This window comes from Ipomoea nil, unplaced genomic scaffold (genome assembly GCF_001879475.1).
Source record: "Ipomoea nil cultivar Tokyo-kokei standard unplaced genomic scaffold, Asagao_1.1 scaffold3130, whole genome shotgun sequence".
NCBI classification, from domain to species: Eukaryota; Viridiplantae; Streptophyta; class Magnoliopsida; order Solanales; family Convolvulaceae; genus Ipomoea; species Ipomoea nil.
This window is the reverse complement of record NW_017619558.1, coordinates 238,646-254,135: the sequence shown is the minus strand read 5'-3', so window position 1 is coordinate 254,135 and position 15,490 is coordinate 238,646. Positions and strand designations below refer to the sequence as shown.

The 15,490-nt window shown below is 38.5% G+C and overlaps 2 protein-coding genes across 2 annotated transcripts; both read left to right on the top strand.

The window, feature by feature from the left end:
* The first annotated feature begins 325 nt into the window (after positions 1-325).
* On the top strand, positions 326-2,485 carry LOC109166915 (surface protein-like). The gene is made up of 2 exons (XM_019315813.1): positions 326-1,546; positions 1,721-2,485. Exons 1-2 carry the CDS (start codon positions 326-328, stop codon positions 2,483-2,485), a joined length of 1,986 nt encoding a protein of 661 aa, XP_019171358.1.
* Positions 2,486-10,835: 8,350 nt separating this feature from the next.
* LOC109166914 (uncharacterized mitochondrial protein AtMg00810-like) lies at positions 10,836-11,168 on the top strand. The gene has a single exon (XM_019315812.1). The coding sequence runs from the start codon at positions 10,836-10,838 to the stop codon at positions 11,166-11,168; it is 333 nt and encodes a 110-aa protein (XP_019171357.1).
* Positions 11,169-15,490: the final 4,322 nt, after the last annotated feature.

Genomic DNA, 15,490 nt, shown 5'->3' with positions numbered 1-15,490 from the left:
CGCAAGTGTTTCTGCCGATGGATCGGAAATTACCTCCAAAGTAAATCGCACCGCCGTGGCCCTAACCGTGGACGACTTGAAGAAAGCCTTTTCCTTTCTAGACCGAGACGAAACCTACCATCCTGATCTCTCTGGCTACTACTACGAGCGAAATGCCTTTTATGACATGATCAAGAACATGCAGGGACCGTCAAATGTCGAGATAACCTGGCCTCTAAAGAAGAAATGACTACGTTTGGATTATGAGTTCACAGTTGACGTTTTCAACAAGATAGTGGAACATAAGACCTCGGGAACAGATGATGTCACGAAGGATAAACTAAAGATGCTGCATGCCTTTCTCGGGGGATATAACGTTGATTGGTCGAAAATTATCTTCAACCAACATCGCTACATCATCACAAATGGTCGTACTTCACCAGGGGATATTACCAAGAAGATAGGCTTCGGCTTTCTAGTCAGTCATCTTCTTGCCATGAAGAAAATCCCTCTACGCGCAGGAGTTTCGCCTGGGCGAAAAGTGTGTCACATGAAATCAAAGCCTAGTGGATATGACAAACAGAAAGCTTTGGAGCTTGGCTTGCCGTTGGACTCAGTGAAAAAGGTGAGAAAGTCCAAACGAACTAAAGAAATAGATGATGATGTGCCCAAGGCCAAGAGATCAAGAGAGAACAAAAGTTCTCCTGCACTCAAAACAGAAGAACCATCTACTGCTCAACCTGAAGTATTGCTGAAAGTTACTGACACAGCTCAGCCCGTCCTTGAGATGAAATCCCCCTCATCAATTCAACCTGTCTCTACACCCACAGAACCAGAAGCAATCACAAAAGAAGTCTCTCAAAAGATTCCACAAATTTCATCAACTGAACCCGTCATAATTGCTGATTCCTCCGAAGAAGAAGACGTTGCCTTCTCTAGTCCTGTGAAGACCTCAAAAAGTCACTTTCGGCCTACCATTGCCAAAGCAAACGAAATCATGGCGAAATTGGCTCCCCCTCCTGAGTCAATATTACCATCTAAACTGAAGAAGAAGCTTGCATCTTCTCAGGGGGAAGAAATGAAAAGAAAGGACTCCAAGAAGAGAAAGAAGAGATCAAAGAGCTCTGAAAGTTTGAAGAAATCCTCCTTACCACAAGAACCCATCCAGGCAGAGCAACTCAACACGAGCTTAACACAAGAACCTGCTGCAATGGAGAAGGATGCTCAAGGATCTCAAGCTCTGGACGACCACTTAAGTCTCCCACAAGAACCTGGCGTGCCAGAAGAGACGAGAAAGGTGGTCACTAAACCAACTGTTGAAACAACCCTCCCACAAGAACCTACCCGAACAGAGGAGATGGCTCCCATTCTGACACAAGAACCTGTCAGGGTAGACGAGGATGAAATTGCACCACATCTTTCGAGTCACTTAAGTCTCCCACAAAAACCTGGTCAGCCAGCTGAGATGAGAGAAGTGACTCCTCCGATTGAATCCAATCCGAAAGAAGCTCTACCCGAGCCTGAAGTCTTACAAGACTCGGTCATACCCGAGAACTCTCAAGCGATTGTATCTGTACCCGAAGCTGTCCCAATTCCCCAATCAAAAGACCAACTGCTTTGAGAATCCATTGAGAACGACTTCAACAGGGTCATGCAATGGCAGAAATGGCGAACTTCTCCATTACAAACTTTTCTTGAAATGTTTGAAGAGATGAAGGATGAAGAAGAGTTTGCTCTATAGTGGATCGGCACCAAAGATGTTTATGAAGCGTTGCGCCTTGAAACCATCAAACGTGTGTACTCTTACAAAGTGACCCATCGCACTCTTGGGAAAGAAAAAGCGCCCATTTGCATTGAGCTAAACAAGCCGCCATTGGATCCAGCCTTCGTTGAAGAAACGAAAGAATTTCGATATGCTCTCCTCCTGTCAAAAGTCAAGACAGAGTTAGAACGAACTCATCAGAATGATCCAGCGTGCAATGTCAGCGGACTAAAAGATGACGAAGGAAAGGAGATTGAACATGAAGACGAAAGAACCTCCGAAACCGAGAGCAGAGAAGCGAACTCTGATTCGGATGAAAATGCTGATGAAGACAAAGGTACTGATGAAAATCCTGAAATTGAAGAAGATGATGAAGATGATAATGAGAAATCAGGTGATGAGCAGGATGACTCTCATGGCGATGATGGAGATGATGATGATGATGAAGGAAAAGCTGATAACAATAATCTTGGTGATGATGATTCAGATGACGATGATAATGATGATGGCGATTCAGACTATGATAGTGAATCTCCTATCATAGGCAACACCGAAGATATACCTGAACGATCACATGTCCCTAGCTCATCCCCACCAAAGGAAGACCCAACTCATGAGTTACCTCTCGCCATGCTACCTCCTCTCCCAGATATAGCTCGTGATAACAACATGGATGCATCACAGCGTGATGAAAATCGGGAAGCATCACCTCATGCGCCTTACCAAGAGCCTGGCAACGACTAGCTTAGTCCCGAGCACATCATGCACCAAATGCTGAATATAGTCTTTAATGCTGATCTCATTCATAAGCAATATCTGCATCACTGAGGAAAAGACAGCCAAAACATAATAGATCTATCTGCCAAAATCGACCGCATGATGCAAATAATGTCTCGTCCGCAACCCAGCACCTCCATTCCAGATACTCAAGATAGGCTTGCACACGAACTTAGTCAACAACGAGCCATCCTTGACAAATTGCTAAGGAACAACATGCTCTCAAACTTGCTCACTTCGGTCTCAAAGAACGAGTGGATCTTGCTTGTATAAACATAGATCTCGGGCATGACAACATGTTTAAACTGGCTGAATATCAACTCACTATGCTTGAGTACGTCAAGGATGTTCTTATTGCAGTTCAAAGTCTGACCAGATTTTCTGACACCCCGTGTGATGATGCCAAAAAGGGGGAAAAGTCGAGAAAGGATGATGACAAGGATGAAGACAGGAATAGATCACCACCACGTGGTGATGAAAATAGAAGAATCAATGAATCCTCTACGAGACATGAAGAGAGAAGAAACCCCCCTCCAAGGAGCACGAGATCACCACTTTCAGGATCTAGATCTCGACAACAATATTCTTCTAGACCCAGACAGCATTCCATCAAGCCTCGTCAATCCTTCGGATCCACCTCTTAGTTCTCATTTTCTGGGAAAACGAGTAGAGAGAAAAAGAACCTTCGCCAAAGGCTGATGCGCAAGGATACTGTAACCATGGATGCCGTAGGAAACTTCCACACGTACCAACCATATGAAGAAGGAAGTGGAAAACGATTTGAAGGGTACAACATACCTGTGTGGATGAAGAAAAGAGACAATTACTTCAGGCAAGTTCATCAGACTCAAAGGAATGAAGAGATCAAGAAAGCAAATCGTGAACTTTGGAACAAGCAAGAAGAAGCGAGACTTGCCAGAGAAAATGAACTGGCCCGAAAGAGAAAGAATCAAAGAAGAGATAAGGGATGTCACGAAAGTCAAGAAAAATGCTGAGCCTAGAGTCAAATATAATGCTACCTTCAAAATTCACAAAGAATCTGGAAAGAGCTACACCGAAGGAATGCACTCATTTGAACTTATTTGCATGGTGGAATCTCGGCATAATTGAAGGAGAAAACATCCTCGAAGCATACAACAATTACGTGAGCAGCAACATCAAAGGAGAATATGAAGATATTATCAGAGAAAGCTCAATCCAAAAATACATAGAGCATATCAACCGAGACATCGACATGAAAAGGATGCTCAAGAAACAGAAAGAGAGAGATGACAAGGAAAGAGAAGAAGCTCAGATACAGAAGGCGAAACTTTTAGAAATGTAAAAGTTTTTTTTCGATAGTTCCAGTGACATTACTATGTAAGTGTTTTTGATCTTTATAAAAGTCACTTTTTATTCAATATATCGGGTTCTTATCTAAGTTATCAGCTTTAATTACTTGTATTGTCCTACATTTATTAGACACCACATGTAAACTCTACTGTATGGCTGTTTTGGAATGAAAAATCCTTTATGGGATATTTATCGGCCTTATAAGCAGAGTATATGTTTTGGCATAATCAAAAAGGGGAAATTGTTAGGAACATATGTACTATGATTTTGATGATACTAATGTAACTTAGAAGTAGACCCCTAACTTTTTATCTTTCATTCTGTTACCTTCGTGCTAGACGAAAGGTACCATAACTCACCATGTAATTCGTGTTAAGTTAGTCAAACACACGAAACCGAGTTATGATCTCTTAAGTTAGGTTTTGAAGAACGAAAGAAGAGTTTGTGAAGCTGACCACGAAAGAATAGATGATCTTCTACAACAGAAAGCAGAAGCCGAAAGAAGCCTTCTGATCCAGAAACCGTTTTGGATGTCAAGACAACTCATCTTCTCTCAACTCAAGAAGAATGTTGTCAATATGTCTGATAGGAATATTTTTGTAATAAAGTTTTGATGAGCCAAATGTACTTTAGATCCCCTTAGATTTTAGATTTTAGAATAAGCATCATATTCCAGAATATCGAGTCAAAGGAAATCTACCATGTGAAGAACAAAATTAATTTTGGTCCTACGAGTATTCATCCGAGAAAGAAGCATAAAGGAATGGCGTTGCAACAAATGATTGAATGAGCCTAATAGCGAAATGGTAGAAGTTTTTACATAAAATGATTATACCTGAGATTGATTCCCCCCTAAGGACTTATTTTTTACAAGTCAAGAATTCGGACAAGCAAGATGTGCCAAAGGAGCACGATGTGTACAAGCAAGATGTGCCCAAGGAGCACAATGTCCAAAAGAGCATGATGTCTGAAAGGAGCACAATGTGAATTCGGACAAGCAAGATGTGCCAAAGGAGCACGATGTGTACAATAAAGATGCGCCCAAGGAGCACAATGTCCAAAAGAGCACGATGTCTGAAAGGAGCACAATGTTCCTTATGGAGCACGATATCAACAAGCACGATGTGTCCAAAAGAAAAACACAATGTTCAAGTCAAACAAGCAAGATGTGTCAAAGTCAAACAAGCACAATGTGTCTTCTGAAAACCAAAAAGTGGCAAAGAAGCAAGATGATCAGAAAATGAATAAATTCGAAGAAATTTATTTTGAATCTATCCACATGCCACAAGAGTCCAAAATTGCCTGAAAATATGATCAAAACGGGAGAAATATTTATGAAGACATGAATATAAAAACTTATCCTAGAAATAAACTCTATCAGAAGGATTTATTTCAAAGATACGTTGGAAATTCAAAATTGGCAAAAATAATAATATTTTAGAAACAACTTGAAAATCAAGTTGAGATAAAATATTATCTTGACAGGCAAGTTGACTATCAAATCATATTGAAGACCTACCATTGTCAACAATATCAGGCTATGAAGATTCAAAATTCAAATATCAAATTATCCCACTCCAACGGATATATTTGGTTATCTATAAAAAGGCCATGAAGACTTGAAGAAAGAATAGAGGTGAATACAAAAAAGGAGACGTGAATACACACGAGAAAAACAAGTGCAAGTGCTCAAATATTCTTTAGAGACTTAGTCTGAATAGTCTCAAAAATAGTTGGAGAGAGATACAATTACCTTTGTATTTGTAATTGTTAGAAGAGTATAGTTGTGTGCAAAATACTCTAATGAGTGTAGCTGTGTGCAAAACACTCGTTGTTGCTAAGTGTAGCTGTGTGCAAAACACTTAGTTGGCGTTAAGTATAGCTGTGTGCGACACACTTGGAGTTGGGTGTAGCTGTGTGCAAGACATCTGGAAGAAGTGCTTGTGTAGCACTTATTCACTATTGTAACTGTGTGCGGAAAATAGTGAATTACTCTTAGAAGTGCATGGAGTAAAGTGGACTAGGAAGATTACGCCACTTCCGAACCACTATAAAAAGCCTCTCTCATTTACATACCGCACTTACATAATTTGCTCTATCTATTTATCATCCGACTAACCCATTTACTATTCACAGTCTATCTTAATCTTTCGGGTTTAGCATGTTTTCACGTATGCATGTAACTCAAACTTTAAGAGCTTAACTCTTGAATTATTCTAAGCAAGTTTGACGTGTTGCATGTGACTTTTATCATATGATCGATGTGACACCAAATCTTACTTATAGTCTTGAATATTATTGTTAAATATTGAGTGCACCATCTTCTTTAAATATTCAAGATATTCATGTCATCTTTACACCTCATCTGAGCATTATCCTACACGTGCATGTGATTCAAATTATTGATTGGGCATAACTCTTTATACTTATTTATTCCGCTGTGCATTTCAATCTGATTACTTCTCTATTTACTTGTTACTTAGAGTTGAAATTACCAAAGAGTTATTTATTGTGAAAAAGTTTAAAAGTCTATTCACCCCCCCCCCCCCCCCCCCCTTTAGACTTTTACCACCCTATCGGGACCAACAATGTCTCATTTGAAGATCATCCTAGGAATGAGAGCACATTTATCAATGTGCATTAAATGCCACAGTACTACTTTTCAGAGCTAGAAGACAAAATAAGCAAAAGTGCTTATCTCCAACGTCTATATAGTACAACTGCATTTAATAAAGTAATAAATGCACAAGGCTCTCCGGTTATTAACCACTGGATCATAGGTTTGAAATGCCATCTCCCTCCAACGGATGGATTTCTTCTCACCTATAAATACCCATCTTCTTCATGACAGAAGTTGCTGGTTCTTAGAACAATTGAATACATTCTCTCAAAAGCTCCTTATACAAGTTCACTCTCTCAAGCTTTTGAAATCCAGTGATTCAAGGTGTGAAATTTGAAGAAGACGCATCTGATCTCATTCACACAACCTTGAAGAAGTCTTGCAATTTTGTATACTCTGATCATCAATCAAATCACCAGCCAGTCAAGACATCATTGTGTTGGAGAAACTCGAAGATTATCCATATCCAACCCTCAACTCTGAAGAAGACGTTGATAGAGGCGGAGTAAACTCTAGGAGTTGAAAAACCTTCAAGTAGCTGTTCGGCTCAGTGATCAAGGAAGCTATCTTGGTGTATTTTGTACTAGGAGTGATAGTGCAAACCTTTCACAAGTTGTGAAAGAAGAGTGGAGTAGGCACAGTTTTTCAAACCACTATAAAGATCTCTTGTCTCTTTCTCTTTACATTCCAGCATTTTACTTTCGTGCATTGCATAACACGCGACTCTAACCGAAAGTTTTCTAAAAGAACAAACAGTGCAAAGCAACCTAAAATTTGTATTACATATCCGCTGCGTAATAATCCTGAAAGGAGTTATTTCGCAAAAAACGAATTGAGTCTATTCACCCCCCCCCCCCCCTCTAGACTCTCCTTTCGACCCTACCGGGACAAACACCTATATCTATTTTGGAAAAGCATTATCTAGTTGCATTGAGAAGCTACATGATATTTGATTTCCAATTTGTAAGAAAAGAGAAGTTGTTGAGAAGCTATGTGCAAAAGTTTGCATAAGTATAGTTGTTGCATGAGAATGAAATGCATGAGTTATATATATATATGTACCTAGTATGAGTAATTTGAGATTTTGGAGGTCCGTTAGGACTATGTCCTTTCAGAAGAAAAGAGAAAGTAAAGAAATAAACGGACATTGCGATCCGATGTGAAGTAACGAGGTCGATATTCCCGAGTTACTAGGTAGGATACTACCCGCCGGGCTTGGAATCCCGGTTAGGGGGTGTACACACTTACAAGTACGATACCTGATTCCACAGAGTTTGAGAAACGAGCCAAGAGAATGGTTCTGTGGGTGAGAAGAGTATTAGGTCAGCTAGATGCCGAGCCCAGATAGGTCCATTCACATTACGGTGAAGTTCTTACCTCGCCTACGAGTAAAAGTAAAGAGAGAAAAGCGAGTCTGTGTGACTCAAGTGAAAGAAAAGAAAAGCGAGTCATTGTGACTCTAAGAAACCTCCACAGAACAAGTGTTCCTTGTTACAAAAGAAAGAGTGTATATGTATATCTATCTTTACTTATACTAAAGCATCATGTTCATTTTATTGCATGATTAAATGATTTGCACGGGTTGCATGAAAGTATGATAAGAAGCATGACTTTATATTGTCGATTATTCATTATTTGATAGCATGAGATTGTTTAATGAGATATATGATAGCATGAGATTGCTTATTGAGATATATGATAGCATGAGATTGCTTATTGAGATATATGATAGCATGAGATTGCTTATTGAGTTATTTGATAGCATGAGATTGCTTATTGAGATATATGATAGCATGAGATTGCTTGTTGAGATATATGATAGCATGAGATTGCTTATTGAGTTATTTGATAGCATGAGATTTCTTATTGAGATATATAATATCATCAGATTACTTATTGAGTTATTTGATAGCATGAGATTGCTTATTGAGATATATGATAGCATGAGATTGCTTATTGAGTTATATGATTGTAGACACTTAAATTTTGATAAATATTGATTATTTATGAATATTAGTATATTTAAATATATTTAAAATATTTTGGATAATATTGATATTATCTAATTTGTTAATTAGATAATATCAAAAGAGTTTGAGCTTATCAAAACTCTCTATCCAACAACTATAAATAGGAGCTCTCATTCCTCTGTAATTAGACATCCTAGGAAAAATCATAGAAAGAAATCTAAAGCTTATTCAGAGATCACAATAAAAATGTGATCCTCAAAGTACAAGTCCTTCCTCCTTCATATGTTGATGTATGTTGATTCAAACCTCTATTGAAGATCAAGCCATTTGAACCCGGAGGCCCTTCAAGAAGAACAAGCTATATATACAAGCCCTTCTTTGAAGATCAAGCCACTTGAAACCCGGAGGCCCTTCAATGGTGGAGTGTTCAAGACATCAAATTGAAGAATCAGAGGACATCCAGAGATCTTGTACCCACACCGCATTGATACTTGATATGTAAACTTGAATTTTGAATTTCTAAATATATATTCAATTTTCTTTGTTCACAAATTGGCACGCCCAGTGGGACAGCTCTGCCTCTCATCTCTTCATAGACACTTTCAACCGATATGGGGGCAAACCCTGTATGAAATTTGAAACGGATGAAGCTAAATGAAACTCCTTGGCACGAGTTTAAACGGCCTCATATTTAGGCTCTTTGGCATGAGTAAAAACGGCCTCATATCTTTCAAGGCTCCTTGGCACGAGTTGAAACGGCCTTATATCTTTAAGTTGTGGTGTCAAGACTTTCTTGCACTACATACTTTCGAGTGTTATATGCTCTCAAGTGGTGTACAAGCAAGTCTCGAGGGGGCATTTGTAGACACTTAAATTTTGATAAATATTGATTATTTATCAATATTAGTATATTTAAATATATTTAAAATATTTTGGATAATATTGATATTATCTAATTTGTTAATTAGATAATATCAAAAGAGTTTGAGCTTATCAAAACTCTCTATCCAACAACTATAAATAGGAGCTCTCATTTCTCTGTAATTAGACATCCTAGGAAAAATCATAGAAAGAAATCTAAAGCTTATTCAGAGATCACAATAAAAATGTGATCCTGAAAGTACAAATCCTTCCTCCTTCATATGTTGATGTATGTTGATTCAAACCTCTATTGAAGATCAAGCCATTTGAACCCGGAGGCCCTTCAAGAAGAACAAGCTATATATACAAGCCCTTCTTTGAAGATCAAGCCACTTGAAACCCGGAGGCCCTTCAATGGTGGAGTGTTCAAGACATCAAATTGAAGAATCAGAGGACATCCAGAGATCTTGTACCCACACCGCATTGATACTTGATTTGTATCTAAAATTTTGAATTTCTAAATATATATTCAATTTTCTTTGTTCACAATGATAACATGAGATTGCTTATTGAGTTGTTTGATAGCATGGGATTGCTTATTGAGATATATGATAGCATGAGATTGCTTATTGAGATATATGATAGCATGATATTGCTTATTGAGATATATGATAGCATGAGATTGTTTATCCAGTTATTTGATAGCATGAGATTGCTTATTGAGATAATAATATTATCAGATTGCTTATTGAGACATATGATAATATGAGATTGTTTGTTGAAATATATGATAGTATGAGATTGCTTGTTGAGTATTTAGTATCTGATCTCTTTATCCATTCTTTGAGCTTAAGTAATGTATTTCGCCATGATAGTGATATACATGTGAAAACATGAGATTGATTTATGTGTTAAATGATAGAGAAAGTATTCCATTTGATAATTAGGTTGCAAGCATATATAATTACTGTTGAGTATGTTTGAATGTTATTAAAGTGATTGAGAATACTTGATCTAAGTGTGTGAAACAAATGTTTTTCAAAAGTATATGCTATAGTATTTTACAGGATTGAGTGGCGTTATACTTAGCTTCGTGCTAACGGGTTGTTTTCTACTTTTTTGTTTGTTAACCCCTTTCAGGTGGGCCCAGTTCTTGAGAGCGATCGAGTTAGACTAGATTAGCTTAGAGTGCTAGTTGTAGTCTAAACTCTTATCAATTATGTTTATTTTGAGACTTGGTTGTAGACCTATCTAGATGTTTTTGATAGTGCTAGACACCGGGGTTTCATTCCCCAAGTTTGTTTAAAGTTAGTAAGCTTGATTATGTTTAAATCATTTCCTTGCCTATGCAATCACCGTGTACGGTGATTGTGGCGGTGACACCTCTTAAAGTTTAATTAGTAAGTTTATTATGCTTGTTTAGTATCCCTTTCTAAGTTAAGTATTGTTAATAAGGTATAAAAAAGTGGGGTGTTACAATATAGCTCACGCCTCACGGGTCTTTTTGTTAGTGTACGTCGATGATATAATCATGATGGGTAATGACTCAGAACTCCTTGCCTCGTTTCTACAACGTCTCTCTTCTACTTTCAAAATACGGGACTTGGGCACCCCTAGTTTCTTCCTCGGCATTGAAATGCTACTCGTTGAGGGTGGTTTGCTTCTCTCTCAGTGCCATTATATGGATGATATCTTAAACCATGCCCGCATGTCTTATTGCAAACCACCATCCACTCCAGCGGCTCTTACACAAGCCACATCGCCTACAACTAAGCTTTTTGAGAATCCCACACAGTATCGTCGACTTGCCGGGGCTCTCCAGTATCTAACCATTACTCGACCTAATCTCTCCTATGCAGTTAATTGATTATGTCAGTTTATGCATGCTCCGACTGATGAACACTGGGGTCTCCTAAAGCGGGTCCTGCGATATCCACGCATGGCTTACGACTATCTTCATCACCGTCTTCGGATATCCACGCATATGCCAACTCCGACTGGGCTGGTTGTCCCGTAGACAGGAAATCGACTAGTGGGTACGCTCCTTGGCTCAAACCTCATCTCCTGGGTATCCCGCAAGCAACAGACAATGGCCCGCTCATCCACTGAGGCAGAGTACAAGGGTCTAGCCGATGTTGCAGCTGAGGTAACGTGGGTTGTATCACTCCTCTGTGAACTTGGTCTCCATTCCGGTGCGCCAACCACTTTATGGTGTGATAACCTAGGCGCAACCCACATGTGTGCGAATCCAGTTTTCCACGCCAGGATTAAACATATGGAAATCGACTATCACTTTGTGCGGGATAAGGTGACGTCTGGGGACTTCTTGGTCAACTTTATCTCTACAAAAGATCAGATGGCTGACATCTTTACGAAGCCTCTTCCTGCAGCTCGGTTCAGCTGTAACACCCCGTGTTACGCCCCCTAAAACCAATTAATCATTAACCAATTATCCAAAGAAAAAATTAAATTACAATAATTAATTAGGAAAAGGCCCAACCCCTAGTCCTAAAAGGAATAGAGTTAGCAAGCCTATAGTAATTGGGCCCTAACTAGGACTCTTAGATATATAAATAGGGGACATAGGAGGCACCTAGAACCCACACCACAATAATCTCTCACCACACAAGGAGCTCCAAGAATTCCCCTAGGAGAAATCAAGAAAGAAGAAAGACTTAGAGAAAGATCCTTCATAGCCAAGGAAATTAATTAATGCTAAGAGGTAACCCATGTCTCAACAAAACCTATTTTCTTAGCTATAATCTCCCTCTAGGCATCCCTCTACATCCTTGTGTATTAATGATTCGTTTATGATATTGATGGTGTGATCTTGATAATTGATGTTATGCTTTCTTGGGTAATCTTGATAATCTTGAGGATGGAAAGAGATTCTTGATGAATGTGTAATATTCTGATAAACCTAGATTCCTAATGATTGTGTGATATTCTTGATAAATCGTATTGTTTCTTAGTGTAAAAGATGAATTACGTTCTTGATGATTTAATTGTGATTAGAGCCCTAGGATGTAACGTGAAACCCGTATGATGTTATTCTTAATGTATTGAGTGGGAATTCGCATGTTGGGGTGTTAATTATGTTTAGAAAGCATGATAGGATATGTGCCATATGTTTCTCGCTTTTGATCCGTTAATTGTCTACGTGTTGCCATCAATTGCGTTTTAAAGTATCTAAGCATGGTTTCGGGTTCCACAAAGGTTCCCGGGGAGTTATTGGTGAAAAAGAGTCAGTGGGGGGTAGGTGGGGGTAGGGGACCCGCCACCTACCCGCGGCCAGGATGGACGTCGCCGGCAGCGGGCAGGCGACTGCCCGCCGGGCACCCGCTGCCCGGAAATTTGCCACCGGCGGGTGACCCCTCACCCACCGGCTACCCGCTGGAAATTACCCCGCTGTAGTTTCATTTCAACACAACTACAGTTTCGCTTCAATTGAATTGCAGTTTCAGTTGATAATATATAAAAAATACGTGAGGCAGTATCGGTTTAAATACACTGTAGTGTCAGTTGATAATTAATACACCAAATATGCACGCTCTGTTAACTGTAACGGCGCGCCGTTTCTTTAAGTAAAGAAACGGCGTCGTTTTGACTGCGGTGCACGTGCACCGCGGTCCACGATATAACGACTGTGTATTCACTAGGCAGAAGCATGTTGTGCATTTCGTATTCTATTTTTATTTTCTTTCCTTCAAAAAACTTGATTTTGCAAGGAAAAAAATTATGGCCCTATTTGGTAAATGGAGGTTAGCTGATAGCTGTTAGTTGTTAGATGTTAGCTGATTGGGTTAATTAGAGGCATAACTAGTTGATAACATTAGCTGATTCGTAGAAATGTGTTTGGTAAATTAGTTGTTAGCTGATAGATGTTTGGTATAATTTCTTTTCTCAAAAAGCTAATTGAAAAAGTTGTTTTGAGTAGCTTTTTGAATTTTAGCATTTTGAAGTTACAAAAGCTAATTAACCAAACACTTATATTAATTTTTTTTAACCAAGTCAAAAAGTTAATAGTAGTCGAATAAGTTAAAATTTACCAATAAGCTAACTATTTTGCCAACCAAGGCCTTTGTCAAAAATTCACCCTCTTATCAACCAAAAACCACCCTCTCAATTTTGCTCGGCAAAACCCTCCAAAGAAGCTCAGCTTGTGATGCTCTTAGTATACGTACGTGCAGCTATACTTCATAGCTAGATTTAATTTGTGCTCTAATTCTTAAGAGTATATAACATTTATGGAGACTTATATAATAACAATAATAATGTATTATATATAAGTGGATATATAGCAATTTGTTTTGGAAGTGCGGAAGCAGCAAGAGAAAGAGAAGGGTTAATTATGATGAAGGCGTGATATAGGGCACGGTGGATCAATTATGATGTCTTCTACTGTAAAAAATAATAACAATAATAATAAATAACTAAATAGCTAACAATTGCTTGAAAGGGACTGCATGCCATGCCTTTAGAGAGAGAGAGAGAGAGATAATAGAATTCAACCCCCAAGCTAAGCCAGCAACTAAAAGTCTAAAATCATATATGCTGCTTCCTCATCCATCACTGTCGCAGATTCACAGCCACCTGGTAGATAGATCATCATCAATCACACACCTCAACATTCATGTCTGTCGTCTCTTCTACATACTTATTGCAACATAATCATAGTGAATCCCCTCATCTCCTTATATACACCCCCCCCCCCCCCTCCCCCCCCTCTCTCTTCTTTCTCTTTCATCCCAGCCAACAAAACCAGCAAGCTCTCCAGGTTAACTATGAAGGCCTTTTTTACCCCGCCCCTTTCACTCCATTATCCTAGCTAGCTAGCTTGCAGGCCAAGTATTTTACACCTGCTCTGATATCAATTGTTAGATTAAGCGCTTTCCATTACGCCAAAAGTTGTAGCTAGTAGTAGTAGAAGTAGCGTAACTTTATTTCCTTATATTTGTGTAGTAGTCAACGCCAGCTACATTTTGATGGTAGGATGCTGGATTCGATCGCCTCTCTGAGCTGCTACCCATTCCAACAACACTTTAGAAGGAAATGTCTTGTAAATACCAAGATAAATAGACAAGCTATGTGTTAGGGTTAGGTGGATGATCATTCCAAGATATGAATTTTGCTTAAAGAGAGAGGCAGAGCAGTTGCAGGTACGTACCGCCACATGCACCTGCAGGCTTTGTTTCAGACATTTTTTGGCTTTAATTTTCATGTATTTAGTTTAATGAATAATTGTCATATATATACTCCATCTATTACTGTTTCATTCTTTAGCTAGGCTGCATATATGCCCATGAGATAGCCTTATTTGGATCTGTATTTTGTTCTCAGCTGGCATTGCATGCATGACTCCAGTGTGGAATTGGATTGCAATCTTCATTAATTGTTAGTTTAGGGAAAAGAGGAATGGGTTTTATTGAACGAATGCCTTATCAAATTTCATTGGATAGGTAACTTCCATCTAGACTAAGTAGATAGTCTTAGATACTTCACCATCCGATTAGCCACTTTTAAACACTATCATGTTCAATTATATATCTTTTATTAAAATTTTTATGTCTCACTTCAATTCACTTATATTTATATTTAATATATGATGTGTTTAGAATCCTTCGCATGCACCTTTTATATATATATAGAAGAAATATGAACCACGTAAAACTACAAAGTACATCATATGATATGTAAAAGTGCATGCACTAAAAAATGTGGCCAGGCACCCTATGATATGTAAAAGTGTAATTCAAGGAGAGGTTTACTTTTGGAACAACCTTTAGTTAAGTTGGTCGGATAGTTGATTAATTTGGTAATTACAAAATTCTAAGTATGATTCTCCATGAGAGTTATCTATTGTCTTATTAGTTTAATCAAGCTGGTTACCTAGTGATGAGCATTTTCAATTACATAGCGAATGCGGAGTTTCTCGTAAATATTTTACCCGATGCACTATTAGAGTGCTCACATTTCTTATGTGCACTTTTACCTATCATAATGTATCCTTTGTAGTTTTGTGGGATGTAATTTTGCCTTTGCACATTCGCTTGTTTTGGCTAAGATGATAATTAACTTTTTCGAAAGAACTTTTATAAAAAGTCTTCATTTGAAACTTCTGGATAAATAGGAAAATTCTCACTTTGTTTAGCACAAAAATTATCTCTTCTAATAACCTTACTATTTTGC